At 39.0% G+C, this 26479-nt stretch overlaps 5 protein-coding genes across 7 annotated transcripts; 1 reads left to right on the forward strand and 4 right to left on the reverse strand.

Moving 5' to 3' along the window:
• Positions 1 to 19: 19 nt before the first annotated feature.
• LOC118433346 lies at positions 20 to 3781 on the reverse strand. The gene is made up of 6 exons (XM_035845161.1): positions 3020 to 3781; positions 2722 to 2952; positions 2480 to 2593; positions 1604 to 1778; positions 596 to 1034; positions 20 to 527 (listed from the first exon to the last, which is right to left on the reverse strand). Exons 1-6 carry the CDS (start codon positions 3779 to 3781, stop codon positions 50 to 52), a joined length of 2199 nt encoding a protein of 732 aa, XP_035701054.1. The 3' UTR covers positions 20 to 49.
• A 2271-nt stretch (positions 3782 to 6052) lies between these two features.
• Positions 6053 to 7360, reverse strand: LOC110862020 (acylpyruvase FAHD1, mitochondrial). Its single transcript, XM_022111161.2, has 4 exons — positions 7193 to 7360; positions 7000 to 7096; positions 6728 to 6874; positions 6053 to 6652 (listed from the first exon to the last, which is right to left on the reverse strand). The coding sequence occupies exons 1-4, from the start codon at positions 7258 to 7260 to the stop codon at positions 6308 to 6310; spliced, it is 657 nt and encodes a 218-aa protein (XP_021966853.1). The 5' UTR covers positions 7261 to 7360; the 3' UTR covers positions 6053 to 6307.
• A 227-nt stretch (positions 7361 to 7587) lies between these two features.
• Positions 7588 to 9820, reverse strand: LOC110862050. The gene is made up of 7 exons (XM_022111201.2): positions 9671 to 9820; positions 9347 to 9564; positions 9105 to 9245; positions 8911 to 9019; positions 8572 to 8734; positions 8138 to 8329; positions 7588 to 8063 (listed from the first exon to the last, which is right to left on the reverse strand). Exons 2-5 carry the CDS (start codon positions 9506 to 9508, stop codon positions 8625 to 8627), a joined length of 522 nt encoding a protein of 173 aa, XP_021966893.1. The 5' UTR covers positions 9509 to 9564; positions 9671 to 9820; the 3' UTR covers positions 7588 to 8063; positions 8138 to 8329; positions 8572 to 8624.
• A 1630-nt stretch (positions 9821 to 11450) lies between these two features.
• Positions 11451 to 15553, forward strand: LOC110862040 (phenoloxidase 2). The gene is made up of 16 exons (XM_022111188.2): positions 11451 to 11677; positions 11749 to 11947; positions 12016 to 12236; positions 12306 to 12400; positions 12466 to 12567; positions 12737 to 12890; positions 12969 to 13079; positions 13260 to 13316; positions 13378 to 13485; positions 13566 to 13694; positions 13819 to 14022; positions 14093 to 14231; positions 14300 to 14436; positions 14513 to 14711; positions 14820 to 14923; positions 15028 to 15553. The coding sequence occupies exons 1-16, from the start codon at positions 11552 to 11554 to the stop codon at positions 15103 to 15105; spliced, it is 2163 nt and encodes a 720-aa protein (XP_021966880.1). The 5' UTR covers positions 11451 to 11551; the 3' UTR covers positions 15106 to 15553.
• On the reverse strand, positions 15137 to 25563 carry LOC118433349. Of its 3 annotated transcripts, none has more exons than XM_035845185.1 (7): positions 25186 to 25563; positions 17681 to 18058; positions 17451 to 17608; positions 17286 to 17380; positions 16778 to 17207; positions 16181 to 16695; positions 15137 to 16101 (listed from the first exon to the last, which is right to left on the reverse strand). In XM_035845185.1, exons 2-7 carry the CDS (start codon positions 17860 to 17862, stop codon positions 15802 to 15804), a joined length of 1680 nt encoding a protein of 559 aa, XP_035701078.1. In that variant the 5' UTR covers positions 17863 to 18058; positions 25186 to 25563; the 3' UTR covers positions 15137 to 15801. The 3 variants fall into 3 exon arrangements, with proteins under 3 accessions (XP_035701078.1, XP_035701075.1, XP_035701076.1); XM_035845182.1 differs by having other exon boundaries at positions 16181 to 16713; XM_035845183.1 differs by lacking the exon at positions 25186 to 25563 and having other exon boundaries at positions 16181 to 16713; positions 17681 to 19375.
• Between the last annotated feature and the right edge of the window lie 916 nt (positions 25564 to 26479).

The raw sequence follows: 26479 nt of genomic DNA on the forward strand, positions 1-26479 counted from the left end.
AAACATGAAAAATGTCTTATTTATCTCAATAAATCATCACTTCACTTCTCTAATTCTTTGTGACATCTTCATCATTGACTTCCAAACCCTGTTGCTGTGCTTGTTTAGTTTTCTCCGCCTCAAAATTTGCCACCGTTTCAAAATAGACGTGAAGGTCATCCTCCTCATCATCACTAGAACTCACCACACCCTCCAACTCCTCTCCGCCCACGTTTTGCGTCGTCCTTATTTTCGTAGACGTGGGGGATGTGGCCCTAAAGATGTCCTCGTATGACTGACTGCTCTCCAAAAACTGCGACTCTGACCGCTCACTCTTGCACCCGACTTCCGCGTCGATGTCGGCAAGATGAGGATGTTTTTGGTGAGGGATGGGATAGTACTGCGAAAGTGAGTGGTTCAGAAAGGGTCGGGATTTCATCGTGGGGTGCAGTGGGGAGAATGGGGCTGGATATGTGTCCCCATTTCGGAGGCCTTGGCCAGTCCCGTGACTTAAGGATGACTCGAAGAACGAGGTTTCTTGTAGAGTTCTGTAAACAAAATCTGTTTATTCATCTATTTAATTGTAGTTAAGTGATGTTCAAAATTATTTTAATACCGTCCAACCAATCGACTCTGATAACTGTGCGACTGCGGTAATCTCGGGCTTCTCAAACTCGTGCTGGCAAACGTTGTAGATTGCGTCCTAGCACACGCGATATCCGCTGGGGTCAAAACTCCATTAATTTCCATCCCCGGATGCACAATTGGACACCGCCTCGTCCGGAAGCAGCGCAGCCACTTGAGGGCCTCTCTTCTAAAGTGGTCGTTAAACCAGCAGTAAATGAAAGGGTTGACGGTGCAGGACGACATGGCGATGAGATGACAGACAAGAATTGCAGTCGAATTGTGTCGCACGACGGAGAAATGTGTGAGCAGGTGGTAAATGTTGATGGGGGCCCAGGATACGGCAAAAAATAAAACGGTCAGAGCGAGCATTTTTATAGTCTTCTTTTTAGCTCGAGATTGTGCTGCTAATTGACGTGGAGTTGTGGATCCTGAGAGAAATAAGATTACGAAGAGTTAATATATGTTTACATGAGTTTGCATATATGGACATCGATGTGGGTGTAAGGTATCAATTAATGGGTCCCTTGAATGTAAAGTGGAGAATGAATTATTGGTTTTGTGGGGAAAATGTGGAGCACGTTTGTGACACTGTTCTGGATATTTCTAAGAAATATGCGAGATTACCGTAAATGTTGTATGTGTATGGAGGAACTTTGATAGAAAAATCAGAACTCGTTAATTTTAAGATTCATTTTAAGATTCAGTAAGTACAGAGTCAAATCCAAAAAAAAGTATGACCTCATAAAGTGAAAGTAACTAGTTTGTTTTTAGCTGTAGGTTAATAAAATCGAGTGCCTACTAATCGAATTGGTAAATAATCCGCCAATTAATACTTTTAATGGAAAGCTATATTTTTGTTTCTGATTTAAACAAAAGTAAAAAAATGTAGGGTTAACACAAAGGGCAGAAAATGAGCAATCATACAGCAATTAGGAAACATCATTAATTAGCATAAGTTTCCGCATATTCACCACTACGAACTGTTGACTAGTCATACCCATGGCGTCCGAGCGTTGTCTCAGCCTCTGCATAATGGAGATGTAGGAGACTGTGGTGACCCCGAGAGGAATTAAGTATTGGGCGAGAAACGTTCCCACGGTCAGCCATCGTCGGTATGTCCCAAACTCGGCTTGACATCGCGTCACGACCCCAAGAGTGAGGACACGAGATACCTGAATCAAACAATACACGGTGGCTGTAACGCTACTATTTTGCCTGATATTTTGCAGCGTCTCCAGTTCCGAATAAACAGGACGTCATAAAATACAGAATGAATAAGAGTTGTAAAGTACTCTAACCCTGCCCGAATTTGAATAAACCTTCATGCACAATTGTCCTGGATGGTAAGATAACTTGAGTAAAATAATACATATTCGCTTGTGGAATATGATCCCAGTCATAAATTTGGGATGTTGTAAAACGAGATAGGAGAGAGAGCATGTCATGAGACTTTCTCAAATGTGTGTTTCTCAAAGGGAAAGTTGAAATTCTTCTTCGAGATTCACATGTGGTCTTATTGCAGAGAGAAGAATGTGCTGGACTTGTTCCAAGAAGGAAACGCAAATAAGGACAATAAATGACTTAAATTGTCATTTGCTCGCGTTCATGCATAATCTTTGAAAATGTGTAGCAAGCGATTCAACTCCATCTAATTTTATACGCGGAGGAGAACAAAATGCAGCCTCAGCAATTAGTTTTATCTGTAATATTTCTGCGGATGACGTTAACAACCTCTATCTCTCGATACCATGCACTCTGCTCGGCTATTCCAAACAAATTAGAGTCTCGTAACGTCCAATTACTTTCGCATTGATTTCACCACATTTCTAAACGTAACTTTTATATTTGTTGGGGAAATTATCTGTGTGTGTACCTTGTGGTAGATAGCGTAGGGAAGTGAGAGCAGCCCAGACACTAACCAAATGGCGAGAACGAGTAGGACCCCGTGAGAACTTTTCATCCGCGTCCCGAGCGGATTCATTATGACCTTCCAAATTGCACACAAAAAATAATTACATCGCATTCTTTTCACTTCAACCAAAATGACGAAAGAAGATTTTCTATTTAGATTCTTAAAAACTAGGTCATCATTTTCCCCTTGAAATGTATGCTTACAGAATATCTGTCGATCGCAATAACGGCCATCGTGATGGAGGTGACGTAGACGGACACAACCTGCACCATGGGCACCATTTTGCAAAGGACAGGACCAAAGGGCCACTCAGCTAGGATGACCCTGGCCGCACTGAAGGGAATGTTCAGGGTGGCCATGAAAAGGTCAGCCACTGCGAGATTTGCTAGAAGAGCGTGCGTCAGGGTGTGCAGTCTTCGACTTCGGATTACTAACTTGGGATTTATGAAAAAATGAGATCGTTCATGATAATCACGTTAAGACGAGTTATTAATTAATTACCTGGACCACCAACAAGTTTCCGACAATTGAAATGACAGCAATGAGGAAATAGAGAACAATGATTAACACGTGTTTAAACTGGATCGCACTTTCTGACCCGTCCAATAACATGTTTAGATCGAGGATATCATCCAGAGTGAGATTGAATTCTAGGTCATTGGGGCTCAATCCTGCCCCAGAAGTGCTAATCCTGGTGCTAATATGGTCCAAGTGGTGACCACTGTCAACACCCCCCACACGAGCATTGACGTCAATTTCACCCCCCGCACTATGAAAAGTCCCACCCGAACTGAGCGACATTTTTAAAACTTGAATAAACTCGTGGAGGTGTCGCGTGAGCGTGGTGTCGTACAGGTCGTCTCTTTGTTCCGGATTGGTCGTCACGTTCCCCAAAATTATGGAGGACTCGTCAACCCCGAGATGATCAAAGTTGGATATGTTGTGCACAACTGCGAAGAGATTCGCATCCTGTTTTTGTACCACGTCCGAGAAAAGTGTTTCGTTTTCGCCAAGACGTCCAGTCTCAAATTCTCGGCCTATCCTTTCACCACCACCACTTTGAGGTCCTATGGCGAACTCAGTCTTGGCAATGTTCTCATTTTCTCCAAACCTGTCCTCGTCCGGATTGGAGAAGTAGAGTTTAGGAAATTTGGAATTGGACCCGTTCTCAGAAATGATGAAAGGACTCGTTTGTGGAGTTGGGTAGAGTCGGAGGAGAATGTCTCGCAATTTCTGGACGAGAAAGTCGTCGCTGTATGTCATACTTACGAAGGGAAAGATGAGAATGAGATGAAAACGAGCAAGTATTAAAATTCTGGACGAATAACTGCACCCAGTCGTGCAAAAATGGTGAATCAAAACAGATGGACTTGGATGCAGTGAAAGTGAAAGTTGTGACGAAAAGAAATGTAGGGAAATTATGCTATGTTCTGGTCACAATGTCCGCGAATCAACGACTGAGCGAATTTGATGAGAATGTTGTGTTTTCACTCCAGGAAATCGCAGCATCTCACAAACAAGTCGAGAGGAGGAAAAGGCAGGCACACTTGATCTCAAGTTCGCGTAAGTAAATTGCTGGCTGCACTGCTACAAGAGTTGCAGGAGTCAAGTCTCAAAGTAGGGTCTAACCTTCATCCGGAAGAAGTTACTTGAGTCATAGCATTTCCAAGTTTATTTTTTCCTCTGGGTTCGTCTGACATCAATTGTGAGAGACAATGCGAGAATGCGAGTGGGTGACTGAGGAGTTTGTAACTTTTTCGTCTCTTTTTCGTCCACATCCTATTGGCACCACATAAAGGAAATGGGATGAAAGAGGGGGCTGATAAGGGAGAAATATGCACGATTGCCTGACCATTATTCGCCAGCCAGGAACTCCTGTAACATATTCTTTCGAGACTTCTTACGAGAAAAGTAATATGTACGAATGTGGGATATCTTATTGGATCAGATTAGATGCTATATAGCTTCACATTTAGCTCCCTAAACTTAATGGTATTTCAGTCATTCTCCAATAAGAATGATTTGTGTCGAGAGAGAAATGTATGCAACTTGATTCCAAACTATAGCACATGTACATATGTACATATATGTAAGATACTGAATATAATGTCTACGACAAGTTGACAGTCGTCGCCCTTTGTTCCTGTGCGTAGTTAATTAAGTCCAGCAAGTCCATTTGATACAGTGTAAAATAGTGTTTCAGTTGTGAAACCCTATGCAATATGGGATTTGATTGGGGCTTGGAACTGATATCTCCCATCAATAAGTAATTTGTAAGAGAAGGGCAGATTACCCAGGAGAAAGTTTGCAGCATATTACATACACGAACCAAAACGGTATCTGGTTCTCATTCTCAGTCTGGATCATGCTATTTTCCTCTACCACTAAACCGTGGAGCCATAATGTACATACATATACAGATCACCTACCTGGTCGGCATTCCATACTGTATGATTTTAATCTTGATGTAGTCTAATGAATTACGATGCTGAAGGAGAAAAAGAAAGTCAATTGCAAGTAGTTGCAGTTACATAAACCCATCGTTATGAGACATAAGGTCGACTTGCAAGAAGTCTTAACAAATGTCCATGGGACGAATATCGCTCAAACGGCACGTTGTTTCTTGGAAGTGAAACAATATTAAAACTTTGTTCAACTTGAGGGGAAGACTTTCTCATCATTCATATATAACAGAGTAGTTGAAAATCAAGCAGGAGTTTGTACTTTAGGCAGTAAATGGATGAATTTTGCCATTACGTATATAAACTGATTATTTACAAAAAAAACTCTTTAATTTTTCTTCCCTATAAAATTTCTTGGTGAGTTTGGCTAGTAATTTCTTTAAATTTCTAATGACCTTCTTCTTATCTGAGATGTGATGCTTTCAGTTTTCAGTTGGTTTCAATCGAGAGTCTTGATCAGAGAAGATTACGTGCAGAGAAAGTATGAGAAGTACAGAGCAAACTGCTCACAAGAGATTTCGGTTATGGGATTATCGTTTCTCAGTAATTTGCAAACTTTCACCAATGCCATAAATAAAGGGACATTTGGGTGACTGCATGGTCCATGCGTGTAAATCAGGTTGCATGGCTAGCTTGGGATTTGAAGGTTTGAAGGCGAGATTAAACAAAGAAATATGAAATGAAACTAATCTCATGAGCACTGAATTATTACCACGAGACAAGTCTCTAAATACTTACCACGGTATCGCTAAGCGTCTTTACGTTGTCATCAATTACTTGTTCATTCTGACCTTGAAGATGTAAGACAATTAGTAGTTCAATTAGGGACCGGAGGATGCAGATAATGCAACACAAAGTTTTCATATTAAGTTTTGGGCAACTTTTTTCTCGACGTCATGATAAATAATGGCGTCAATTGGTTCCAGCCTCCAGGATTTCCCCAGTTCCCAAATTAACAGTTGAAGACATTCTTAAAAAAACACCTACTTTCTCTTCTAACATATACACAAGTGGAGAAAGAAAACTGTCAAAAATACTTTAACGTGACAAAAAATTGACCGAACTACGTATATAGATGAAATATATAGACTTTATTTAATCACTCCATTCTTTAAAGAGTACTCGGAACAGTTCTTACTAATTCTAGTCAAATAGCACCCATTAAGCAAGATAAGATTTTCTGATCATACAGATAATTATAGTAGATTAAAATTGGTCACGTCACAACCATTTAGATTTTCTAAGTAAAGCATAAAGAAGTGGACATAATTAATCCGGCAGGTACGGTAAGTTCCCTTAGGTAACCCACCATAAAGCCTTGTACCAATCAGTTGCTACTTTCCACCCTAAACTCAATTTTGATTAACTGGTCAAGTCCGCCTTGAATGACGTCGCCAGATTTGACGGCACTTACGCCAGCCGGAGTTCCCGTTAGGACGATGTCGTTTGGTTCGAGAGTGAAAAATTGGGAGATGTACGAGAGCAAGTATGGCACAGTGAATATCATGTCCTTCGTATTCCCATCCTGTTTCATGTTGCCGTTAACTTTGCACCACACATTCACATTGTGCGGATCTGGGATTGATGATTTCGGGATAAAAGCACTCACAGGACAGGATGTGTCGAAGCTTTTCGCCATCTCCCAAGGATGGCCTTTCTGTTTGGCGATATTCTATCACAACAGATTATTGGATTATTTGATGTCACAGGCACAGGTACATCAATATTATGTTAAACTGATGATCACCTGGAGGTCTCTCGCAGTCATGTCAAGAGCTAGCACGTAACCTGCGACGTAGTCCATGGCATTTGCTTCAGTAATATCGGTCGCCTTCTTCCCAATTACAATTCCAAGCTCAATTTCATGATGGAGGCTGGTGCATCCTTTAGGAATCTGGTTAAAATGAGTCTAATTTAAAGAAATCGCTACATATTTAGCACTCAGACAATTTCAAACAATTGGCAATTCAATTCAATTTTATAATAGCCAAACTTCTTGACTCTAGCTCATTATTTCACCTTAATCGGCGACCCTTCCGTAATATAAGCAGTGGCTGGTTTCATAAAAATTAGAGGCTTATCAGGAATGGCATTTCCCAACTCGGCTGCATGATCCCTAAAAAAATAATAAATCATTATATTTTGAAATTTATGCAAAGTTTGTACAAAGTTTACACGCAGGGAAATACATAGATAAGGAAGGAAAACCCACCTGTAATTCCTTCCCACGGCCACAATCTTTCTCCCAAGTTCTACAAATCTGCTATAATTTCCAGACATTGCAAGAAACACGTGGAAAAATTAAAAATGGTAAATCGGATAAATCTGGACAAAACTGCAAAACTTCTTGAGGGAATAATGGGATACGGGATACCGCTCATCATGTCAGGGCAATCCGGACTGCGTCTTTGTTACTTCATGAGCAAAGTATGCAGTTTGCAGCAATATGCATCACCTCTTAAAATTGCAAATTTTGGTTTTAATTGATTAGTTCTAATTTTGCCAAATATGACCAAGAAAACAGAAGAAAAGTAACTGTTTACAGAAGTTTATTCAAGTGTTGCAAATCATCAGAACACACTGCTTTTCAGATCAAGACACCTTCAATGAAGTTAATAATAATAATAGCCTTTATTACCCTCATTTACTAGTACTAGGGAATGCACAATTTAGTAAAAATTAGCATAGCACACTAGCCTATTTTCGTGAGCTTACAAACAGAAATAACTTACTTTAAATAATTAAATAACAATAACTAGAGGTTACTACTTTACTACCTATATAAAATAACTTATAAGCAAACTTATTAAGAGCCAATTCTCTTAAGTTTTAAACTATTCTATACTATAACTAAAATTCATAGTACTTAACATCTGGTATCATAATAAGCGTATCAGCTAGCTTTATTAAACTTTACTTATGCTAATAAAAACCCACGACTCATTGTCTTTTATCTCAAAACATTCTATTTGCTTTCGAATCATCAATTTCAGAAAGCGAGCTTCCAAACATGTTGACAATTTTTCCAGATGCTTGTTCTGTTATGTCCGTAAAGAGAAAGACGATCCGTTTCTGGCACCCGGCTAAATTATTAGATTACATTTAATAAATTTTGTATACTAAAAAAACAAAGAGAGCCAAGAAAAATTTCACGAACCTCCATTCTGTGGTCCATAATAGTATCCCGGGCCTTTCGGATCTTCGCTAAATCCCAGTGATTTTCGCAGGCTACTAGCAACTTCTTCTTCGGTCTTAACAAATAGGACAGCGAAATTCTTCTTGAAATGGCCATCAACTGTCAGTATAGTGTCCATAGGTACGACGCATGTTATCATCGTCATCGTGTGCTCTAAATAAACGTTTTTATGCAAATAAATATCAAAGCAAATTGATACCCTGTCTTCAATATGAAGACAAAGTGACATCTTACAATCATTAGAAAAAAACTTGCTAAAAATGTACACGACTTTTTGGAATTGGTTCCGAGGTTTTCAAAACGAAAATATTTTTGGCAAAAGTATAGAAAATTCAGAGAGGAAGAAGAGAGAATATCAATCAACTTTGAAATGTATAAGATTAAATGAGTCGTACTAATTTGAGCGTGTGGTAAGGTGAAGACGATTCCTTTCTCTGAAAAGAGGACTTCATACACGACACAGGGCGAGGAACATTTGTAGCCGCCAACTCTCACAGCATTCAACTTTGACCACTGTCTCCTTTGCGGATGCATTGAATTCTTGAATTTCGTTAATTACTGAAAACATTAGGGGTCAAATTAATTATGATTGATTTACAGTATGAGGATTTGATATTCAAACTTAATAGTTTTATTTTATAGCACCAAGTTTTAACAAACATTATTTTTGGGGTAAAATATTTGGTCATATTATTACTTCTTATCAAATATGGAATAAGCCTAATGTGACCTACGTTTCGCGTAGTCGTCTTCTACACTATGAAGTGCGGGTTCAGGGAGAAAGAACGATTCGGTCAAAACAATTCGCATTTTTTGCATTCCTGGTGGTCGGACCTTCGTCACCTATTTTTTTAAAATGACATTAAGATACAAGATTGCGATAACGGTACATATTTATAATCATGATGGCATTATGTGCCATTCTTACCATTGGTTCATCATCTGTGTCGGAGTCTGGCCCGACGGCAGGCGAAATTTTGAACTTGCAGTGATCGCAGAAGTGCAGGTCCCGTGATCGAGTGCCGCAGTTATGGCACACGGCATCATGCCCTTCAACGAAACGATCTCCCTGTAAAAATAGGTACCAAATGTTTCACTATTAATCACTGCAATTGACGGCTTTGATATTTTATCTTATCATGCGTTATGGTGAAATAACTATGTACATACTTGCAATGTTTCACTTGTTGAGTTCGTCTTCTTCTTTGGCAACGTTAGCACAAGCGAGTAAAGGCCACAGGGGTTTGTTGGTGCTGTAGTTGATGGAGAAGGGGGCAGGGTATCCGAAGCCAAAAACCGGGTCTTTATAATGCTCATTTTTTGGGCGGACATTATAATATAAACTCTGCTAACTTATCTTACAACAGGATACAGCAGCAGATAACAACCTGTATGAATAGTTTTCAATGATAAGAACAAGAGATAAGTATTAATTAAAACATGTGAGCGAAAAGTATATTATTTCTTCAAAAAAAGTAAACGGACAAAACTCACCAGTTCTATATTTGAGAGACAGAGCGACGAGTGTGTAGTCGGAGAAGTGTGAGAAAGTGAAGTGGGCACGTTGCAGCACAGTCCACGCACGCCGCCGCCGCCGCCGTCGTGTACCGGCCTCTGCGATTGGCTATTTCTTCCTCCGCGTCCCCGCTCACAGCCCGCTCTTCCGCCTTTCTTCTCTCACTCAAGCCACCACCAACGGACAACGGCAGCCTTCTCTCTTCCACTTGTCTTCCTTTTCTCGAAACTACTACAGGACAACTTGCAAAGTCTCGCCCGTCACGACAAGACAAGTGCCTTATCTTCTATTTCTATACACGTCATATTCACTAGGTAGGGGTTGATCCAAAAAGTAGTGTCTTTAAAAATTGTAAAAGGGCCGAAAACATGTCATCGGTGAATATGTCAAACGAGCAACTCTTCAATAAGAAACTGAAGGAGATGGGCCTACGGGTCAAATATTCCGAGAGTGAACGATTTCAGTATGGAGTCGCCATATATCGGCTGGAGATCAGGGTGAGTTAATTTCCTATTTGATTTGACTTAATCCAACCACATTTAACAATGACTAATAAATTATATTTTTAAAATAATAGATCTTCAAGGGGCACGAGAAGCTGGGTTACACCACTGGAGGATATTGGTGCAAGAGCGCTTATCGAGAGTCGGCCTTCATCCAAGGGATTCGTCGTTTGAACGAACTGCAAAAGAAATTTGACAGTTTGGAGCGGACTTCGAAATCGAATTAGTAGATTATATTGACAACTATAAACGAGGGTAGCTATTTAGTTCCTTTTAATTTAGATTCATTAAGTTTTAATAATAAAAAAAGAAATTTTTTTGTTAACCTCAAATTTTATTTAAGAAACTATTAAATTCCAGTCTGTCAGCTCTTAAATAATTTGTCTTTTTATAATATTAATTAATTAATGAAGCATCGTTAAGTTCGGCATTCAGTGTAGTTAGTTTCATGTCGGTTGTTGCTGTTTAAGCTTCTAATTATGGAGCTTTCAGAACTTTGAAAGGTTAATCATCTCTAGTTTAAGCCTTAACCATAACCATCAATTTGCAACAATTCGGCTAATTAAGGAAACCTCCAAATTTTTATAAAGTAGAATTTATTCGCTAAAATTAACTGGCAGGATGTATTGTTGGTTGATAACATGTGTCATTTTTATGTAGGGAATAAGGCAGCTACAAATTGTCATGCGAATTATATATGATAATCACCGGTTGAACTGAACTTGCGGTTTTTCGTGCATCCATGCATTAGCCCACAAGTCGCTCATTATTCGTAATTAAGTAGGAAATAACGATGAAATGTATAATTTTTGGCATCATTTCATATGGTTGCAAGTATATGTATGTATTATGAGAACAATTTTTCTTTGTTATGATCATTTCGTTAATTAATTTATTTGTCATGAATGAGTGTTTTAACTTAACAATTAACAGTAGACAAGGATCACCTTTGGTGTGACTAGAAATTTATATTAAGATGCACATCTCAATTGTAGCATGGTAAGTAAATTAAGTCAAGTTTTAGCATGGACCTAAATTGAGCACGTGGTAATTGCAATTGCCTTTTATTTTTAGTCACCCACAGCATGCAGATAATGCCCGAGGATGTAACTGAAAAAGATAACCACTTAAAAAATGCAGCAAGAACGGATGCAATTAATTAATAAACTGAAGAGGATGGGTGGTGCAAATTTTTACAGCTTTCGACCACTGGTAAAGATAAGAAATCAATAAAATCGAAAGCATTAAACTTCAAACCGTTTTCATTTGCAATTTTGCAATTTCCAAGCTTTCTGTATGATTTCAGCTTGATTTCGAATCGAATTAACAGTATTTTTTAATTGAGAAAGGACGAAAATGGATTCAAGAACGCGTCAAAAACAGTTCATGTACTTGTTGGAGAGAATTGGTGAGCCGTTGTATGTCAGTCCAAGGGGCCAAGGGAAGTCCCAAGTGGTCTACAGCATCCCTCAAGATGCACTGGTTAGATTATGCTACACATAAGGTTAAAACATGATTAGGTTAACAACTTTATTTGCAAATATTCTGTATAGGAAGACTATGAAGCCAATGCAATGGCATATCTGAGGAAAACTATTCCTTCAGGCAGTGACGTCAGCGTGATAACGGTGAACAAGACGGCAACGCCTTATGATTTGACCCCAGTTCAGGTCATCCCACGAACTGCCGTTTTTAGCTACTTCAGCCCTGTGCATCAAAAAGCGGCGGATGCTCTCATCAAAATTTTGTCAAGCAAGTGTTCTCAAATCTGCAAAATTGCATGGTAATATTAACTAAGAAATGTCACGTTATTATTGTAGGTCAGCCAAATTTGGAGGATTATTTCAATGCCTGTACCCTGTGCAGAGATGCTGTAAACCCACATTTGTGGGTTCACGCTTTCCTTAGCACAGCCATTCGTCGCGAAGACATGAAGGGCTTCATCATTCCGCATTTGTGGGAAATTACTCCTGACTTGTTTTTCGAAGCAAGGTTTCTGCGTGAGGCTCATAAACAATCGGCACTTCCCGTGGAGGATAGAGTGAGTACTTGCAGTTTTTAGCAGTTGCATAAGAAAGTGGAAGACTACAATATAGTATCGAATTTATAGGCTGTGGTGGAAGTCCCTCTGGTCTTTACAGGATTTGACACCAATCCGGAGCATAAAGTAGCATATTGGAGAGAAGATGTTGGTGTGAATTCATTGTAAGTTTATAGTTTTTACTGAATTTCTTGTTACGAAATTATTCAATTTTTTTAACTTTTCTCAGTCACTGGCACTGGCATTTGGTCAACCCATTTACTGCTCCGAGAGGGTCAATAGATCGACAGGGCGAGCTGTTCTATTCCGCCCATCATGAAATGCTTGGAAGGTGAGATGGTTCAAAGAAATGTAATTTGTCATGAGGTTTATTTCTCATGTGGGTATTCACAAACTAAATACTCGCAAATATAACTTGTGGAAAATGAACCTTTGCAAAGATTTTGAATACCCTTAAGTATTCAAAATCTTTGCAAATGTCACATGTTTGAAATTCAAAGATACAACACCGAGAGAATATCGAATGGACTAAATCGTGTGACACCGATATATCTTCAAGAGGGTTCCATCGTAGAGGAAGCATACTTTTCAAAGTTGACTGTACAAAGTGGTGGCCGGAATTGGGGTGTACGACAAGAAAATACCCCAATCAGAGTTAGTCCAGCATTCACATTACACGTGCAAAAAACGTACGTATAAAGAACATTGACACATTTGTGACTTTTGTTATAGGACATTGTTCGCATCAAAGATCCCCTCTTTCCAACCCCAACGTACGTTACTGACGTCAGGCTTTGGTCGGATCGAATTAAAGAGGCCATTGATGCAGGGTTTGCACTTTCGGTAATAAATATTTTCTTATTTGGGCAATGGTATTTTTTTGTAATTGAATTGAATTATCACATCAAATCATTATTATTCAAGGAATTATTATTATTATTATTATTTAAGGAATAAATATCTGCATTATCACAACAACCATGTCGTCCGATAAATCCAATACACATTATTATTCATTTTCAGTTAGATGGAAAGAAAGTTAGTTTAAGGAATGACAATGCAATCGACATTGTGGGCGGAGTAAGCAGTTTTTGACATTTAAAAATTACGGTGAATTTTCATATAATGAATCTTGTGCCAGATGATGGAACCTTCAAGCAACTCGGTGAACAGGCCATACTATGGTGCCATGCACAACAGTGGACATTTGCTCCTTGGATATTCTCATGATCCTGATTTTCGATACAAAGCAAGATAAAACTATATCTAGAACTATTTCCTTTTGCAATAAATCCTTGGCCAATATTTACTATCTTTTATGACGATTAGGAAGAAATAGGAGTCATTGGATCTACCAACACGGCTTGCAGGGATACCATATTTTGGCGATGGCATACAAACGTCGACCTGATATTGCAACGTCAAAAGGCTTTTATGCCGCCGTACACGGCTACTGATGTAAGCACAATGAATCAAATAATTAATTATATAAAATTATATTATATGCATGCAACTGGGTTTATTATTTGATAGTTGATGTACATATGCATATGTACCTACTTGAAACATTGGTGTTTTGCAGTTGCTGTTAAACGGCGTCAGTGTATCCGGCTTGGAAGTCCACACCCCTTCTTTGGACATCAACACTTTGCTCACATTTTGGATGCAGAGTGATGTTGATCTATCCAGGGGACTGGACTTTTTGAAGACGGATATCAACAATTTAGGTCCAATTTGGGCAAGATTGACACATTTGCAACATCGAGATTTTGAATATCATATTATCGTAAGAGTGCATTGCCTATTATTATATGTAAAAGAGCGTATAAGATTATTTATTTATACGCATTCTGAAGGTGAGGAATTCAAATGCGAAAAACGTGACTGGAACAGTACGAATTTTTGCTGCGCCTAAATTTGACGAACAAGGAGATCCACTTCCATTTGATGAACAGCGTACCTTATTCTTCCAAATGGATAAGTTTACCACGACTTGTAAGCATCACAATACCAAAAAAAAATCTGTCACCAGTGATACCTTAGTTTTACTTGATGTGATTTAGTGAAACATGGGGAAAACTTGGTTCAAAGAAAATCCATTGAATCTGCTTTAACCATTCCGTGGTCCCAAACTTTTAGACAGTTGGAACGCAGCGTCTCAAGTCCGACTGGAGTTGAAGCATTCTGTGGATGTGGATGGGTATAATTCAAGCAAGACTTGTATATAATTAGTCTTCAAAAACTGTTTATCCTAAAACTAAATTCGAAATTCATAGCCTCAAAATCTCCTGGTCCCCAAAGGAAAACATGGAGGGCTTTCCTTGGATTTTTTCGTAATGATCACGGATTGGGAAGTGGATCGTGTCAATGATCCAAGAGCGGTTGGGTTGACAGAGTCGCAGAAAGCTGGCTGTGTTGATGCAGCCATACTGTGCGGAACGATGGGACGAAAAGTCCCCGACGCTAAGGCAATGGGTGAGTAGATTGATATAAGAAATCACAAAATAGTCAAAATACTGAGAACCATTGATTTAGTAATGAGTATGACTTCAAATAATAACATGTGACCAAATTGTTACATAGGTTTTCCATTCGACCGACTCCCTGCACCCGTTGCAAACACTAATGTCGCACCTGTATCTGTGGCCGAGTTTATTAAACCTTACCCTAACATGATAGCGAAGGAGGTATTTTCTAAAATATCAGAAATATTATAATTATATTATAATATAATTATATTATAAGCTTTTGTTCTTGGTTACACCATGCTAACTACACTTTTTGAATGCAGGTGAAAGTTTATCACAGAGACGTCACCGTTCTTCGCGAAGACGGTGCCCCAACAGGATCCCGAGTGATCAGAATCTGAAGAAAGCATTCACACACAAACAAACTCAACATGGAGTACTTTTGTTTTTATTATACAGTAAACATAAGCAGACTTATGGATTGAGATCGATTGTCTACATTTCCTTGAGATCACAGACAAACCCATTTCTCTGAACTCTATACAAATCATATAAAACTTAGAAACAACTTAAACTTAATGTAAGTATTAAAGTTGTTTGTAATCATTAATAAACATCTTTGTTCATCTGTAGATTAGCAATATGTAAGGTTGATTCCTAGGTTAACTCATGAACAAAAGTGGTGTTTAGTTTTAGGTGGATTTTCTATTTGGACACAAAAATTATAGTATTTGCTGATTACGATGAGAGTATACTTCACAAAATTTAAGAGTAATACATTTATGTACATACTTCTAAATACATTAAGGTATACAGTTTTATTAATAAAATTACACTACTTACAAATCATTGTACATATGTGTGTGTATACGGGGTTCGTTCAATCTCCTCCTCCTTCCAAGTTAACAATATGTTGTAAAGTATTTAAGGAGTTGGCATTGTGTTAGCTCAATTCTGATTTGGGTTCTTTTAAATATTTATGTAATTCAATACTGTTGGGTTTGACCTCCTCTCTCTCCATCTATGTAATCTCATTATAGGGAAGGGAAATCATGAGAAAGCCTAAAAGTCACAAATTTAGGTTTGCATGCCCTGTGTCACTTTGTCGTTCTGTATTTCTTAACCAGTTTCACTAAAGCGGATCTAAATTCCTTTGAGCCAAAGGCATAAATTAGAGTATCTAGTATGGCCTGAAGGGGGAGAATTGATCGCATGTGAATAATCAAGTATCGCCACAGAGTCCCGACAAGTTCACAGTTCAGATCGGACTCATTCCCATCTTCACAGCCTCGATGCAACGGAATAATGATGACGATTGGGAGGATGAAAACCCACATCGGGATCATGATGAGTAGAACTGTTCGAGCAAATCGGATCGAGGGGAAGAGACGACCCACCTGGAAAACAATAATGTCATAACATCATCTTCACAAAAGTATTAGTAGCTCAGCACCACACTTGAATAAGAACACGTACATGGAACATATGCGCCCTGGCGAGATGCAAATTTCTAAAAAGTTGCAGCCGTGGACCTGCCGCCGCCGCGGCTGAGGAGCCCGACATGATTTTATGAGTTTGGCAACTCACAAGAGATCTGCTTCTGGGTAGAGTTTGAAAGGTTTGGAGTCCACCCCCAGCTCCAGCTAGTTTGAACTCGTTGTGATGTATCATGGTGGATGACGCTGCATCGTTCAACTGCGACATGGACGTCACTCTTCCTCCTCCTCCTCCAATGACGTCGGTGGGAATACTTCCAATAAGAACAGCAGGCGGGATTGCAGGGTCTGGTTGGACCACCATTGAAATTGGAACGTTCATCACCATGTCCGAAATTGCAGGGAGCGACACCGTCTTCACGAGAGGTGAGGTTGCCTCCATGTCCAACAAGTGGGCTTCAGCTACTGTATCGCAACCATCCCCGAGGTGGTCAATGCAACCACCAGCACCATTGGCCCCAGAAATACCACCCCCTTGGTTGTGGTACTCACAGACTGGAATGAAAAGTATGACTAATTTACACCATTGTCTCACTGATCAACTATGAGCTACCAACTCTCTGCAGTTATTCCTCACCCTGTTCCAAATCTAGTGGACCAAGTACGACGGCGTCGGTGAGGGGCAAAATGCTTGTCGCCGTAACTCCCGTCGCCCCGCTCGCAGTCATCATGTTGAGAGCGCCCTGACTTCCGGTAATTGGACCCAGCGTGTTTACAAATGTTTCATTCCGGTAGCCACAGTTGGAACAGACGACGGACAGCTTTCGTCTCCCGGCGCCACGAAATGAAGGTTCATGGGCGTAAATGGCGTTCAACTGTTTTTTCGCGATACGAAGAACGGCGCTGTTGAAGAGCAGGGTGAGAACGGAGCAGATCGCAAGAACGATGGTGAGATACACCAGTTGCAAACTTTGCGACCGACAAATGGGGTCTTGAAGGCCCAAGGTGACGGAGGCCGCGGCGAGAGACGTGCCAGCTACTAGAACAATGATGAAACCGATTCCAACCTGAATTGACAAGGAATGAATTTGTATAAATTTCGTCTCTATTTTAGAAGATTACACGCTGTGCTGAAAACGACATACATGTTTGTTTGATACTGAGGAAGAGTAGAAAAAGGGGTGGCGGACAGCGACGAAACGGTCCAGCGACAACAAGGTGAGTAAAAGCATGTTGACCACTGTCGGAAAGAAGAAATTATACGTATAAAAAACATTACTATGCTCGCATTTAATTATAGTAAATCATACCGTAAGGAATTCCAAGTGTTGCCCTTTGTAAGACACACAATTCATGTTGCGGCCAAACCAGCAGGAGCAGCTCTAATGCTTTGTGACCTCCTACGAAAAGATCGGTAATACAGAGGCACGCCATCCACAAGTGGCGTGGTTTCCACAGTTCTCGAGACCTACAGGATCCGCAAATTAGAACTGGTATACATTCCAAACAAGCTTTTCGACCAAGTAATCCGACTCTTTACCTGCTGACCACCCATAAAACGGCAATGTTGATGGCAAAAATGCAAACGAGAAGGAGGAGACCCCACGCCCCCTCCCAAAACGTGTACGGCTTGTTCCAGAGATCTGAAGTCATTGTGGGCAAGGAGGCAACCGGATGTCGCCGACCGGTAGGTATTTTCTCCTCGTACATTACATGCACCATTCGTCCTGGTCAAGAAGAGTGTGACCACTCTACGGCCCACCCTCCACCGACGACGAACAACTAAAGTTTTGAGAACAATAAGGAACACTTCACTCCTCAAAATGAGAACAACATCATCGCAATCTTAGAGAAGTATTGACGTCTCATGTTGCCTCCGTTCAAGTCCGTTCTCACTTTAGTATAGAGCTCAGAGTTCCTGCAAAATATGCAAGCAATAATATAAAGTACACTCTCATTTACTTGTGAAGAACTGCATAATTATTGTCTCTTTAATTAGATTCACTTCGTGTACCATTCTAAATTATATCGTGTCATTAACCCCACACACATTCACACATAGCTTAATAACGGGTGCTTTATATTAAGTCTTCCTCCAAAAAGCTTACAGGTTGAGGACTCGTGCAGACTTGATAATTAAATCTATTGAAGAATTGTCGGAGCAAAACTCTCAAAGTTTTAGTTAAGGAATTTCCCTACTTTTCCCTACCTTCCAAAATTTGTCGACAAGCTTTGCTTCGTAGGCACATTCTCATAAATAATTCTGTAGAAGCTAAAAGGTACCAAGAAAGCTCCAAAGATGAGACGGACTGCGTGGGAGATAAGGCACAGATGATGGAGCACGATTAACACAGTTTTACGAAGAACAACGTAGTTTTATCCTGGACAAATAAACAACATTTAACTTCGTTTGCTTAAAGTCGGTCTTTTTCGCACGCCCACCAAACAGTTTCTTAAAAATCCTGAAACCAGAATAACAAAACATGGCGTGCATTGTAAAAAATTCTGACTCATCTGAACCGGCTTTAACTTAACTTTAAGCTGATTTTCAGTCTTATTTGTATAGGAAATCACGATTCCTTGCAATGAAATATTATATACCATTGCCAAACTCGCCCACATTTTTACAGACGAGGATTTATTATTTGGTAGTGTATGTACTATATCATATCTTTACGAAATGTCGGCTAAATTTGAATGAAATTTGTGCACTTTGTCCCCAATACCTGGTGAAACGTATGCAAGCTTTTCAACAGATTTATGTACTACCTGAACATTTTATTTCTATTGCTGATTCATTAAACTAATACTTATGAAGCAACTATAAGTAAGTATATAATACTTATTGCAATCAGTGAAAATTCACATTTGTCTACTCTAGAACGGAATTTAACTACGACCAATTAAAAAAATACCCCAGATGACAACTTGCATGATTATAATCCAGTAACCATATGTTTCGTAACTACAACTGCTTAGTGTTCTTGGATCCATAATTAGTACCATTAATGTCACGTTAGAGGAAAGAATCAGTGCATTGACACGAGGCTGCAGACTAACGATGACATTGGACAATTCATTTGTCATCGCGAAATATGGTGCTGATGCTGCGAACTCAAGGGTTACAAATACAATGACTAAATTATCTAATTAAACGTTGGCAATTTGATGATCTCACTTTGTTTTACCCTAAACCATGTACGTGTCAATGACAATGTAGAAATATTCTGTTTTCCAGCAGCAACAAAAATGTTACACTTCTTGGGCGAACAAGTATCACAGGAACCTTGACTGGTTAGTTAAATAGGATTGATTTTCCATGTAGGAATGCAGAAATATCTTACTTGGTTCCCAATCCGTAGCCTTTGTTGTGCAACAGTTGGTTGGTAATGGCTTTAATTGGGACGACTTCAATTAACTTTTAAGTAGTTACTGCCAGTGCAATGAATGGGGCAATTATGTGGTTGTCAACCTTAAGTTGTGACTATAAGGAGACGACCAAAAGTGGATGGTTAAATCTCAGACGCCAAGAAAGGAATGGTGACAAGGCAGCAGAGACTCTTCTTAATATGGATCAGAGTTCCAGTAAAGTCACTTCAATTCTTGGCTACCTCGTTTTGAATGAAACTTTCCGTTTGCATTCTCGCCATTCAAATGGTGTGGACACATTTGGAATTGGGTATTTATTACAGTGATCGAGATGTTGTTACACGTAAGTAACGACGAGTATTCTGCATAAACAGGATAATTGGTTGGGTAGGAGGACAATAAAGTGCTTCTTTATTTTTTGTTGGAAATACGCATATCTTATAATTGCATGTTTTTAGCATAATGAGAAGTACGTAGAAAACTGAACGCAATTCGTCCATACTTTATTGCGTTATGATGCTATTACCCCCTCATCTAAATAAATAAATACAACGAAATATGTAATCCATCGTTATTCACTCAGGATATAAATCAGTGCAAACATAAGGACTAAAGGTGCTCATCTAGTCTACCTTGTTCTTCTTAATTAAGAAGTTTTTGGATTTCCCAAGTTATGTCATCTGCTTAAAATGATCCACTAATAAACGAACCGATAAACTCTTTAATTTTGATAATTGCACTTTTCTTTTGTCCGTTCGGAAAACTAGGAAGTGTCAAAAATGAAGTGACGCGTAACTTGGTTAACAACTTGTCATTTGCACCATTTTTTAGGAAAAAGGTTATACACAGTACACACATTCTTCCTCAGCATGAATCTTTCTCACTTCAAAACCAATGCCTCACAAACACTGCTCACGCTATCCCAAACAAGAGTAATTTCAGAATCTGTGGTGTTTCCCAGTTAACAAATTAATCTGCTACACTGATTCGTATATAAAACGTCAATTTCTACAAATTGTGCTTATAATTAACTTAGCTCGCCTACGTCCGAATCTTAGGTATTCTAGAAGCATGCTAATTAACAATCCTGGACAACGTGGATGTTCAATGCATCATATACGAAGGGACTTACAAATACATTATCCAAGCCCACAAATAAGCGAAAACCTTCCCGATTCACAAGTGCGCAAGTGATGGATCAGAATTACACCCATTTATTAATGAGCAGAGTGTGGATAGAATGGTCATACTTACGCCAGACTGCGTGGCCACTTATTCCAGTATAATTAAGCTAATATGCACCTATCTCACAATTAATTAAAGTGTCCACTCTTACTACTCCAATTAATCTGGGTGGTTTGCGTGTCCAAATTAATTGCTCTCATCCTCAGTCACAGCCACTGTCACACCAACCACCAACGTCAATCATATCGACGCTATCACATTCCCTCAAACATGTTCACTCTACGTAACTCCTTCAAAGTGCCAATTTAAATATGCTTAAATATGCTTAAATACGTTCATGGAATATTTAACTTGGACACGCTGCATTCCGCTGAAAAAAATCAGATTTGACATAAAATCTTAACTGTAAACTCAAATAAAAAAAAATCCCCCGAATAAACGCACTCTCACAAAATCCACTCAATTTGCTATACCTCAACATTTCCTGTGTTGGGCAGAACATGAAAATGTCCTAATTTTAGCTCAGAAGAAGTTAATAATACTTTTTCGAAATCCTTCAGCAAGCCGGAGTGCAGTTATTATTGGCATTTGTTTATGCCGGTGAAGAAGATTGGCCGTAAATAGTCCACCCAATTTTCAAAATCGTATAAATGTCAACGAGGCGAAATTATTAGAAAAGTGTGGGTTTTGTGTGTGCATGCGGTATGCAAAGGATCATTTAAGACGAGATTATTGAACATGTACAAAGTCGTGTAAGTAATAATGCCACACATTTCGGATTCACTGAAACTGTGAAACGGATGATAAAGTTATTTTTGGTTCAAATCCATTATTTATCGGTCGACATTTGGCATTAACCCGAATGGAAATGTCAAAATAGCTAACGTAGAAATCTAATTAAACTTGGAACATCTAGATTCCATTTTATTAGGAGTTTAGCAACAAGTTGAGAAAACAAACACACGGAATATTTTAGGATCCCACTACCACCAGCGACAAAATGTGGTTGGCAATGTTGTGTCTGAAGAAGAAATCACGAAACGCCCTCATGTTTCTCCAACACGGCAATAATTCAGGATTATTCATACCGTGGGTTAATTAAATATGTCAAGTTCAAGAGAAAATTGTAAATCCTTTGCATCACAACGTTGTACAGAAATACATAATTGTTGTTTACGTTAAGATATGAAAATGCACAGTCCAGTCAGTCCAGTATCTACAATTTAACTCGTTACGTTTCCCGTAATATGCGTGCTAATTAGGATTCTTGGTAAAATACTTTGAACATCCGGTAACAAAAATCGCAAATTTGTCTCAAATTACCAATCATCTAAATATTTTAATCTGTTAGGCATGAAGTTGATGCATAACAAATACAGTTTTCACTATTGTTCTTTTTAGAGTTGAAATTTCTTGGTCAAATTGTTATTGTTGACACATGCAGACCCCGAGGTACGTAGGTGTTTTATTATTAATTTTCAAAAGGTATGTTCCGCACTGTTTCTGACCAAAATTTTGATGAAATAACAAACTTCAAATACATTTAGGAGGCTGTGATTTTTTTCAGCTCTGTGGGTTAACATAAACACTAGCAATAAATCGGCAAACTTTACCTCGACGGAAAAAATGCTAGATTTGCAAATTAAATATCGTAGTGTGATTTAATTTTTAATGCTGGATCGGCAATACGTGTCGCAGATTTATGGTTGAATCCTTAAAATTTACGATGAAGACTGCCCAACACAAAATCAATTGGGTCAATAATTTTAAATGATGGCGAAACGATGTCTCGGGCAAAAAGTCGCCACGACGCTCAAAATCCGTTTCTTCCACAGAAAGGCTCCGGAAACTAGAGGAACAAATAATGAGAGATCCGCGATTGAAACTGTCCTATTTAGCAGATGAGATGGGTGTTTCAAAACCAGCAATTTGTTCCATGTTAACTGAAGACTTAGGTATGAAAATGGTTTCCGCCCGTTGGGTACCAAAATTGCTTTCAGCATCTCAAAAACAGGATCGAGTCGACTTTTGCAATGCCAATTTTAACCTATTAAATGAAGACTTGAACCTGCTCAATATTTTATTAGTTGCATATGGTACTTGGGTTTACTATTATGACCCGGTGACCAAATAATAATTCCCTCAATGGAAGCACGAGGGGTTGCCACCGCCCGTGAATTGAAAAGTGCAAAAATCTGACAAAAAAATGATGATGACCACTTTCAAGGATACCAAAGGTCCCCTCCTTATAAAATTTATTGCTGTAAATACTACAATAAATGGGGCCGTGTATGCAGGAACCCCGAAGGAGCTGCGTCCTCCGGTTGAAAAGAAACGTGGGGTCAAAATAAAGAGTTGGCCTTTTTTTAGACGACAACGCGCCACCTAATACCTGGCTTTTTGCGAGGGTTAGTGCAGACGAAAATCGCTTTACCTGCACAAACCACGCCCCGTGCAGTCCAGACTTGACCCTTAGTGATTATTATTCGTTTCGAAACTTAAAGAAAAACATCAGGGGAAAACGGTTTTCGGATGATAATGAAATCAAGTCGTAAATTTTGGCATATTTTCGAGGTAAATTTTAATGAGTTATTGCTAGTGTTAATGTTAACCTACAGAACTGAAAAAAATCACAGCATTCTAAAAGTATTTGAAGTTTGTTATTTCATCAAAAGTTTGGTCAGAAACAGTGTGGAACATACATTTTGAAAATTAATAATAAAACACCCACGTACATACATCACATTTCCATGAAACTCTCGTTCAGTGTCAAAGTCAGGTTCATTTTGGTCATTGCCATTATTTTCCATCCACCACGTCTGCATCTCTCACAGCCTTCTTTACCAACAAGCATGTTACATGCGTCTGAATTGCCGACAAACGGCAGAGGATTGTACACACTACGTATTTATCTACGTGTGACAAAAATGAGCTAAAAAATCTATGTATAATATCTCCATTCTTAATTATGCGTGCTGCTGTTAATCGTACAGTCACAGCCAGACTGACTTGTGTGCAAAAATAGTTAGCAATTCAAACCTTAAAACTATCTCTGAGTATCTAAATAATCATGCCTTTTTGTTGATTAACATAGGAGTGAAACACAGCTAAAAATAGGAGTTCACGCATGATATTTAGCTACTTTAAGCTTAACACACCTGACTAAATTTCTAAAATTTGAGATAACTTTTAAGTAACTCTTTCCCTACAAGAGGATGAAGTTCAACTGTAATTATCAGATTAAGGACTTGAACGAGATTTATCCACCACTTTTAAAAGGTTATAAAAGGATGGAAAATGAAGATTTTTCAACTCGGTTGCCTATTTATCTAGAAAGGATGCCAATATGTTCCAGGGCTTAAAATGTGACGACAATCCAAAGTGACGTTAAGATCACCTACCTAAAAATTAAGTGTCCTGCTGTTTCTCCTGTCTAAATCCCTTCTTTCTCATCCTCCGTTTCGGGTGTCAATCCTCATAAGAAACTTTTGCTACTGGGTGGGTGAGAAAATTAAAAAACGAGCAATGTATCTTCTCCCGTGTCGCAAAGTAAGAGTTAATCCCAAGAGTTTCCATCCATCAGGAGTAAAGGGTGATTAATGAGTCGCAGAACGCAGTCACTTGGTGTGAGAGATTTCCTTACATTTCATGCTTATGAATCTACCCAGTGCATATTATTTTATCCTTGGTTCGAGACCTTCAACTTGGACTTGTGTTTAGCACGTGGAGCGCTTATTATACGGTCTCGAGCAATTAGTGATGGGACGGATCATCATAATCATGGCAAGTTTTTCGATGTGCATCTATTTGTGAATGCTGTTGGTCACCAGAAATCGTCACCTTTGTCATCTAGTCACTTAAATGACAGATTTTACTCAAATGTCCCCACAATAATAAAAATGGGGTGCTATACATATGTAATTAACACGGATTTTCCTACGGGTGAGTAGGTTGGTTTAAGATTCGAAAACATTTTACATAACTGTGCATGCTGTTCCTTAAATTCGCCTGTATTGCTCTGCAAAGTGTCACCTACAGTGTACGTATTTTCACATATGTATATAAACCACCATGAAATACGCATGTTTCTCAGTCTCACTCTCTGGGGTGTTATCTCTCACGGTAAATCGGCTCATAAATCCTCATTTGTTCAAATTTAATGAAACGTGTAGGAAACGTAGTACGGATGAGTTTTCAATAAAGCACACGTGGTCCAATTAGTCGGATCTGGAGTGAGAATAGGAGGACAAGGAAGTCACGTTGCCGAACCATGTAACTTTATTCCGTACGTGGCCAACCACAATGTTCAGAAATGAGAAAAGTAGGTTGTCATTTGATAATTACATGCTCATTCACTCCTCCTCGTACTCAATAAAGGGCTGAATTATTCCATACTACATACGAACAACAGGAATCATGCAACAAGTTGAATTTCTCGTCGGCGAACTTTTTCATGGAATTAAGTAAAAAAAATGAATAAAAATTCCTTACCTCGTTAATTTTTTTTGATTTTTAGTGTTGATGATCACTTCATTTACCGTAAACTTTGTTTAAATTACAACCAAGTAGAAAAGTATATGCATAATTTGATAAAAACGGCGATCCCATGAAAAAGTAGTACAAGGTTTAACATGGTCAGAAACACTGTCACTCTACATTCCAATATTTAGAAAATCCACTGCCAAAATATTGCATAAATTTGCAAATCCCTTGACAAACTTGGTCTCGTATCTGTATTTAGCACGTATATAAGTAGTGGCGTTGTGGGTGTAAAATGAAGAAATCTTAAAAGTCTCTCTTTTCCCAATCCGGCCCACTGACGAGATGAGACGCTTATGCGACGGAATGGAACTGAATCCTCGCGTAAGAAATGCGAATCTTGAGAGAAGTGAAATTAGACTGAACTCAGATGCTCTTTTTGGACACCAATTTGTAGACCCATTTATTTAACGGGAGAGTCAAGCAAGTAAAGCTGATGGAACGGTGGAAGCGAAATGAGAACGCTGCTGTTTATTGCTACTGTTTGTTGCTTACAGGCAGATCACATCCCTTTATACCTGTTGTGCTCATCCCAATTTATGTGTGTTTATGCCTCTCCGTGGGTCTTATATTAAGATAAAGTGGTAAGTAACGTATGTATGTAGGCAGCAGGCAGGAGGGAGAGTGCGGATAGCAACGCAATGTGACCGGATTTTGTCGTATGAAAATCCATATCAAATCGGACGCTTTGGTCGCAAGCTCATTTCATAATTGATATACACACCATTTCATTTAGTTATCCACTTTAGTGAACCAAGTGTTCAGAGCTAATTGCACATTTGGGTTTTCTCTTTATTGATTAATACTCGGAGAAAATGGCTTAATTTCGCGAAATCTCTGTAGAGAACAGTAGTACATATGTACCAGTTACATAAACGTATATGCCTTTGGTTGTGCAGGACTTATTATGGTATCGTTGTATTGTTTTGCTGAATTGAACTGATTTCAATTCGATGGAATACGAAGTATACGAGTACGAAGAAAGGAATACGAGTACGAAGGAATTTGCGGGTGCTGGATTTGTGACAAGTATTCTACTGGATCAATCACTGCATAATCTCTTTGTGTAAAATGGCATGAAAAGAGAATCGCAAAGGAAACTATGGTCCAGAATCAAGGGTTTAACTTGACCAGACTGTGCAGACGGTCTGGAGCTGACCCACCTGCAATAGCCGAGTTTGTTTTATTTTCTGTATTTCTAAACCAATTATGTTCCTAAAGAATTTCAGCAGTACAAATATGCTGG

This window comes from Folsomia candida, unplaced genomic scaffold (assembly GCF_002217175.1).
Source record: "Folsomia candida strain VU population unplaced genomic scaffold, ASM221717v1 Fcan01_Sc048, whole genome shotgun sequence".
Taxonomy (NCBI): Eukaryota; Metazoa; Arthropoda; class Collembola; order Entomobryomorpha; family Isotomidae; genus Folsomia; species Folsomia candida.

Coding starts and splice junctions, on each gene's coding strand:
- LOC118433346 (XM_035845161.1), bottom strand. CDS start 3,781: ATGACATACAGCGACGACTTTCTCGTCCAGAAATTGCGAGACATTCTC. Junction 2,953..3,019: donor GAAACTTGTTGGTGGTCCAG/GTAATTAATTAA, acceptor ATAAATCCCAAG/TTAGTAATCCGAAGTCGAAG. Junction 1,779..2,479: donor CCTACGCTATCTACCACAAG/GTACACACACAG, acceptor TGTTTGATTCAG/GTATCTCGTGTCCTCACTCT.
- LOC110862020 (XM_022111161.2), bottom strand. CDS start 7,260: ATGTCTGGAAATTATAGCAGATTTGTAGAACTTGGGAGAAAGATTGTG. Junction 7,097..7,192: donor GCCGTGGGAAGGAATTACAG/GTGGGTTTTCCT, acceptor TTATTTTTTTAG/GGATCATGCAGCCGAGTTGG. Junction 6,875..6,999: donor CGGAAGGGTCGCCGATTAAG/GTGAAATAATGA, acceptor CATTTTAACCAG/ATTCCTAAAGGATGCACCAG.
- LOC110862050 (XM_022111201.2), bottom strand. CDS start 9,508: ATGTCCGCCCAAAAAATGAGCATTATAAAGACCCGGTTTTTGGCTTCG. Junction 9,020..9,104: donor ACACAGATGATGAACCAATG/GTAAGAATGGCA, acceptor TTAAAAAAATAG/GTGACGAAGGTCCGACCACC. Junction 8,735..8,910: donor AGAAGACGACTACGCGAAAC/GTAGGTCACATT, acceptor TAATGTTTTCAG/TAATTAACGAAATTCAAGAA.
- LOC110862040 (XM_022111188.2), top strand. CDS start 11,552: ATGGATTCAAGAACGCGTCAAAAACAGTTCATGTACTTGTTGGAGAGA. Junction 14,232..14,299: donor GGATAAGTTTACCACGACTT/GTAAGCATCACA, acceptor GATGTGATTTAG/TGAAACATGGGGAAAACTTG. Junction 14,924..15,027: donor CTAACATGATAGCGAAGGAG/GTATTTTCTAAA, acceptor TTTTGAATGCAG/GTGAAAGTTTATCACAGAGA.
- LOC118433349 (XM_035845182.1), bottom strand. CDS start 17,862: ATGGTGCATGTAATGTACGAGGAGAAAATACCTACCGGTCGGCGACAT. Junction 17,381..17,450: donor AACACTTGGAATTCCTTACG/GTATGATTTACT, acceptor TCTTTCCGACAG/TGGTCAACATGCTTTTACTC. Junction 16,102..16,180: donor CCAGGGCGCATATGTTCCAT/GTACGTGTTCTT, acceptor ATTGTTTTCCAG/GTGGGTCGTCTCTTCCCCTC.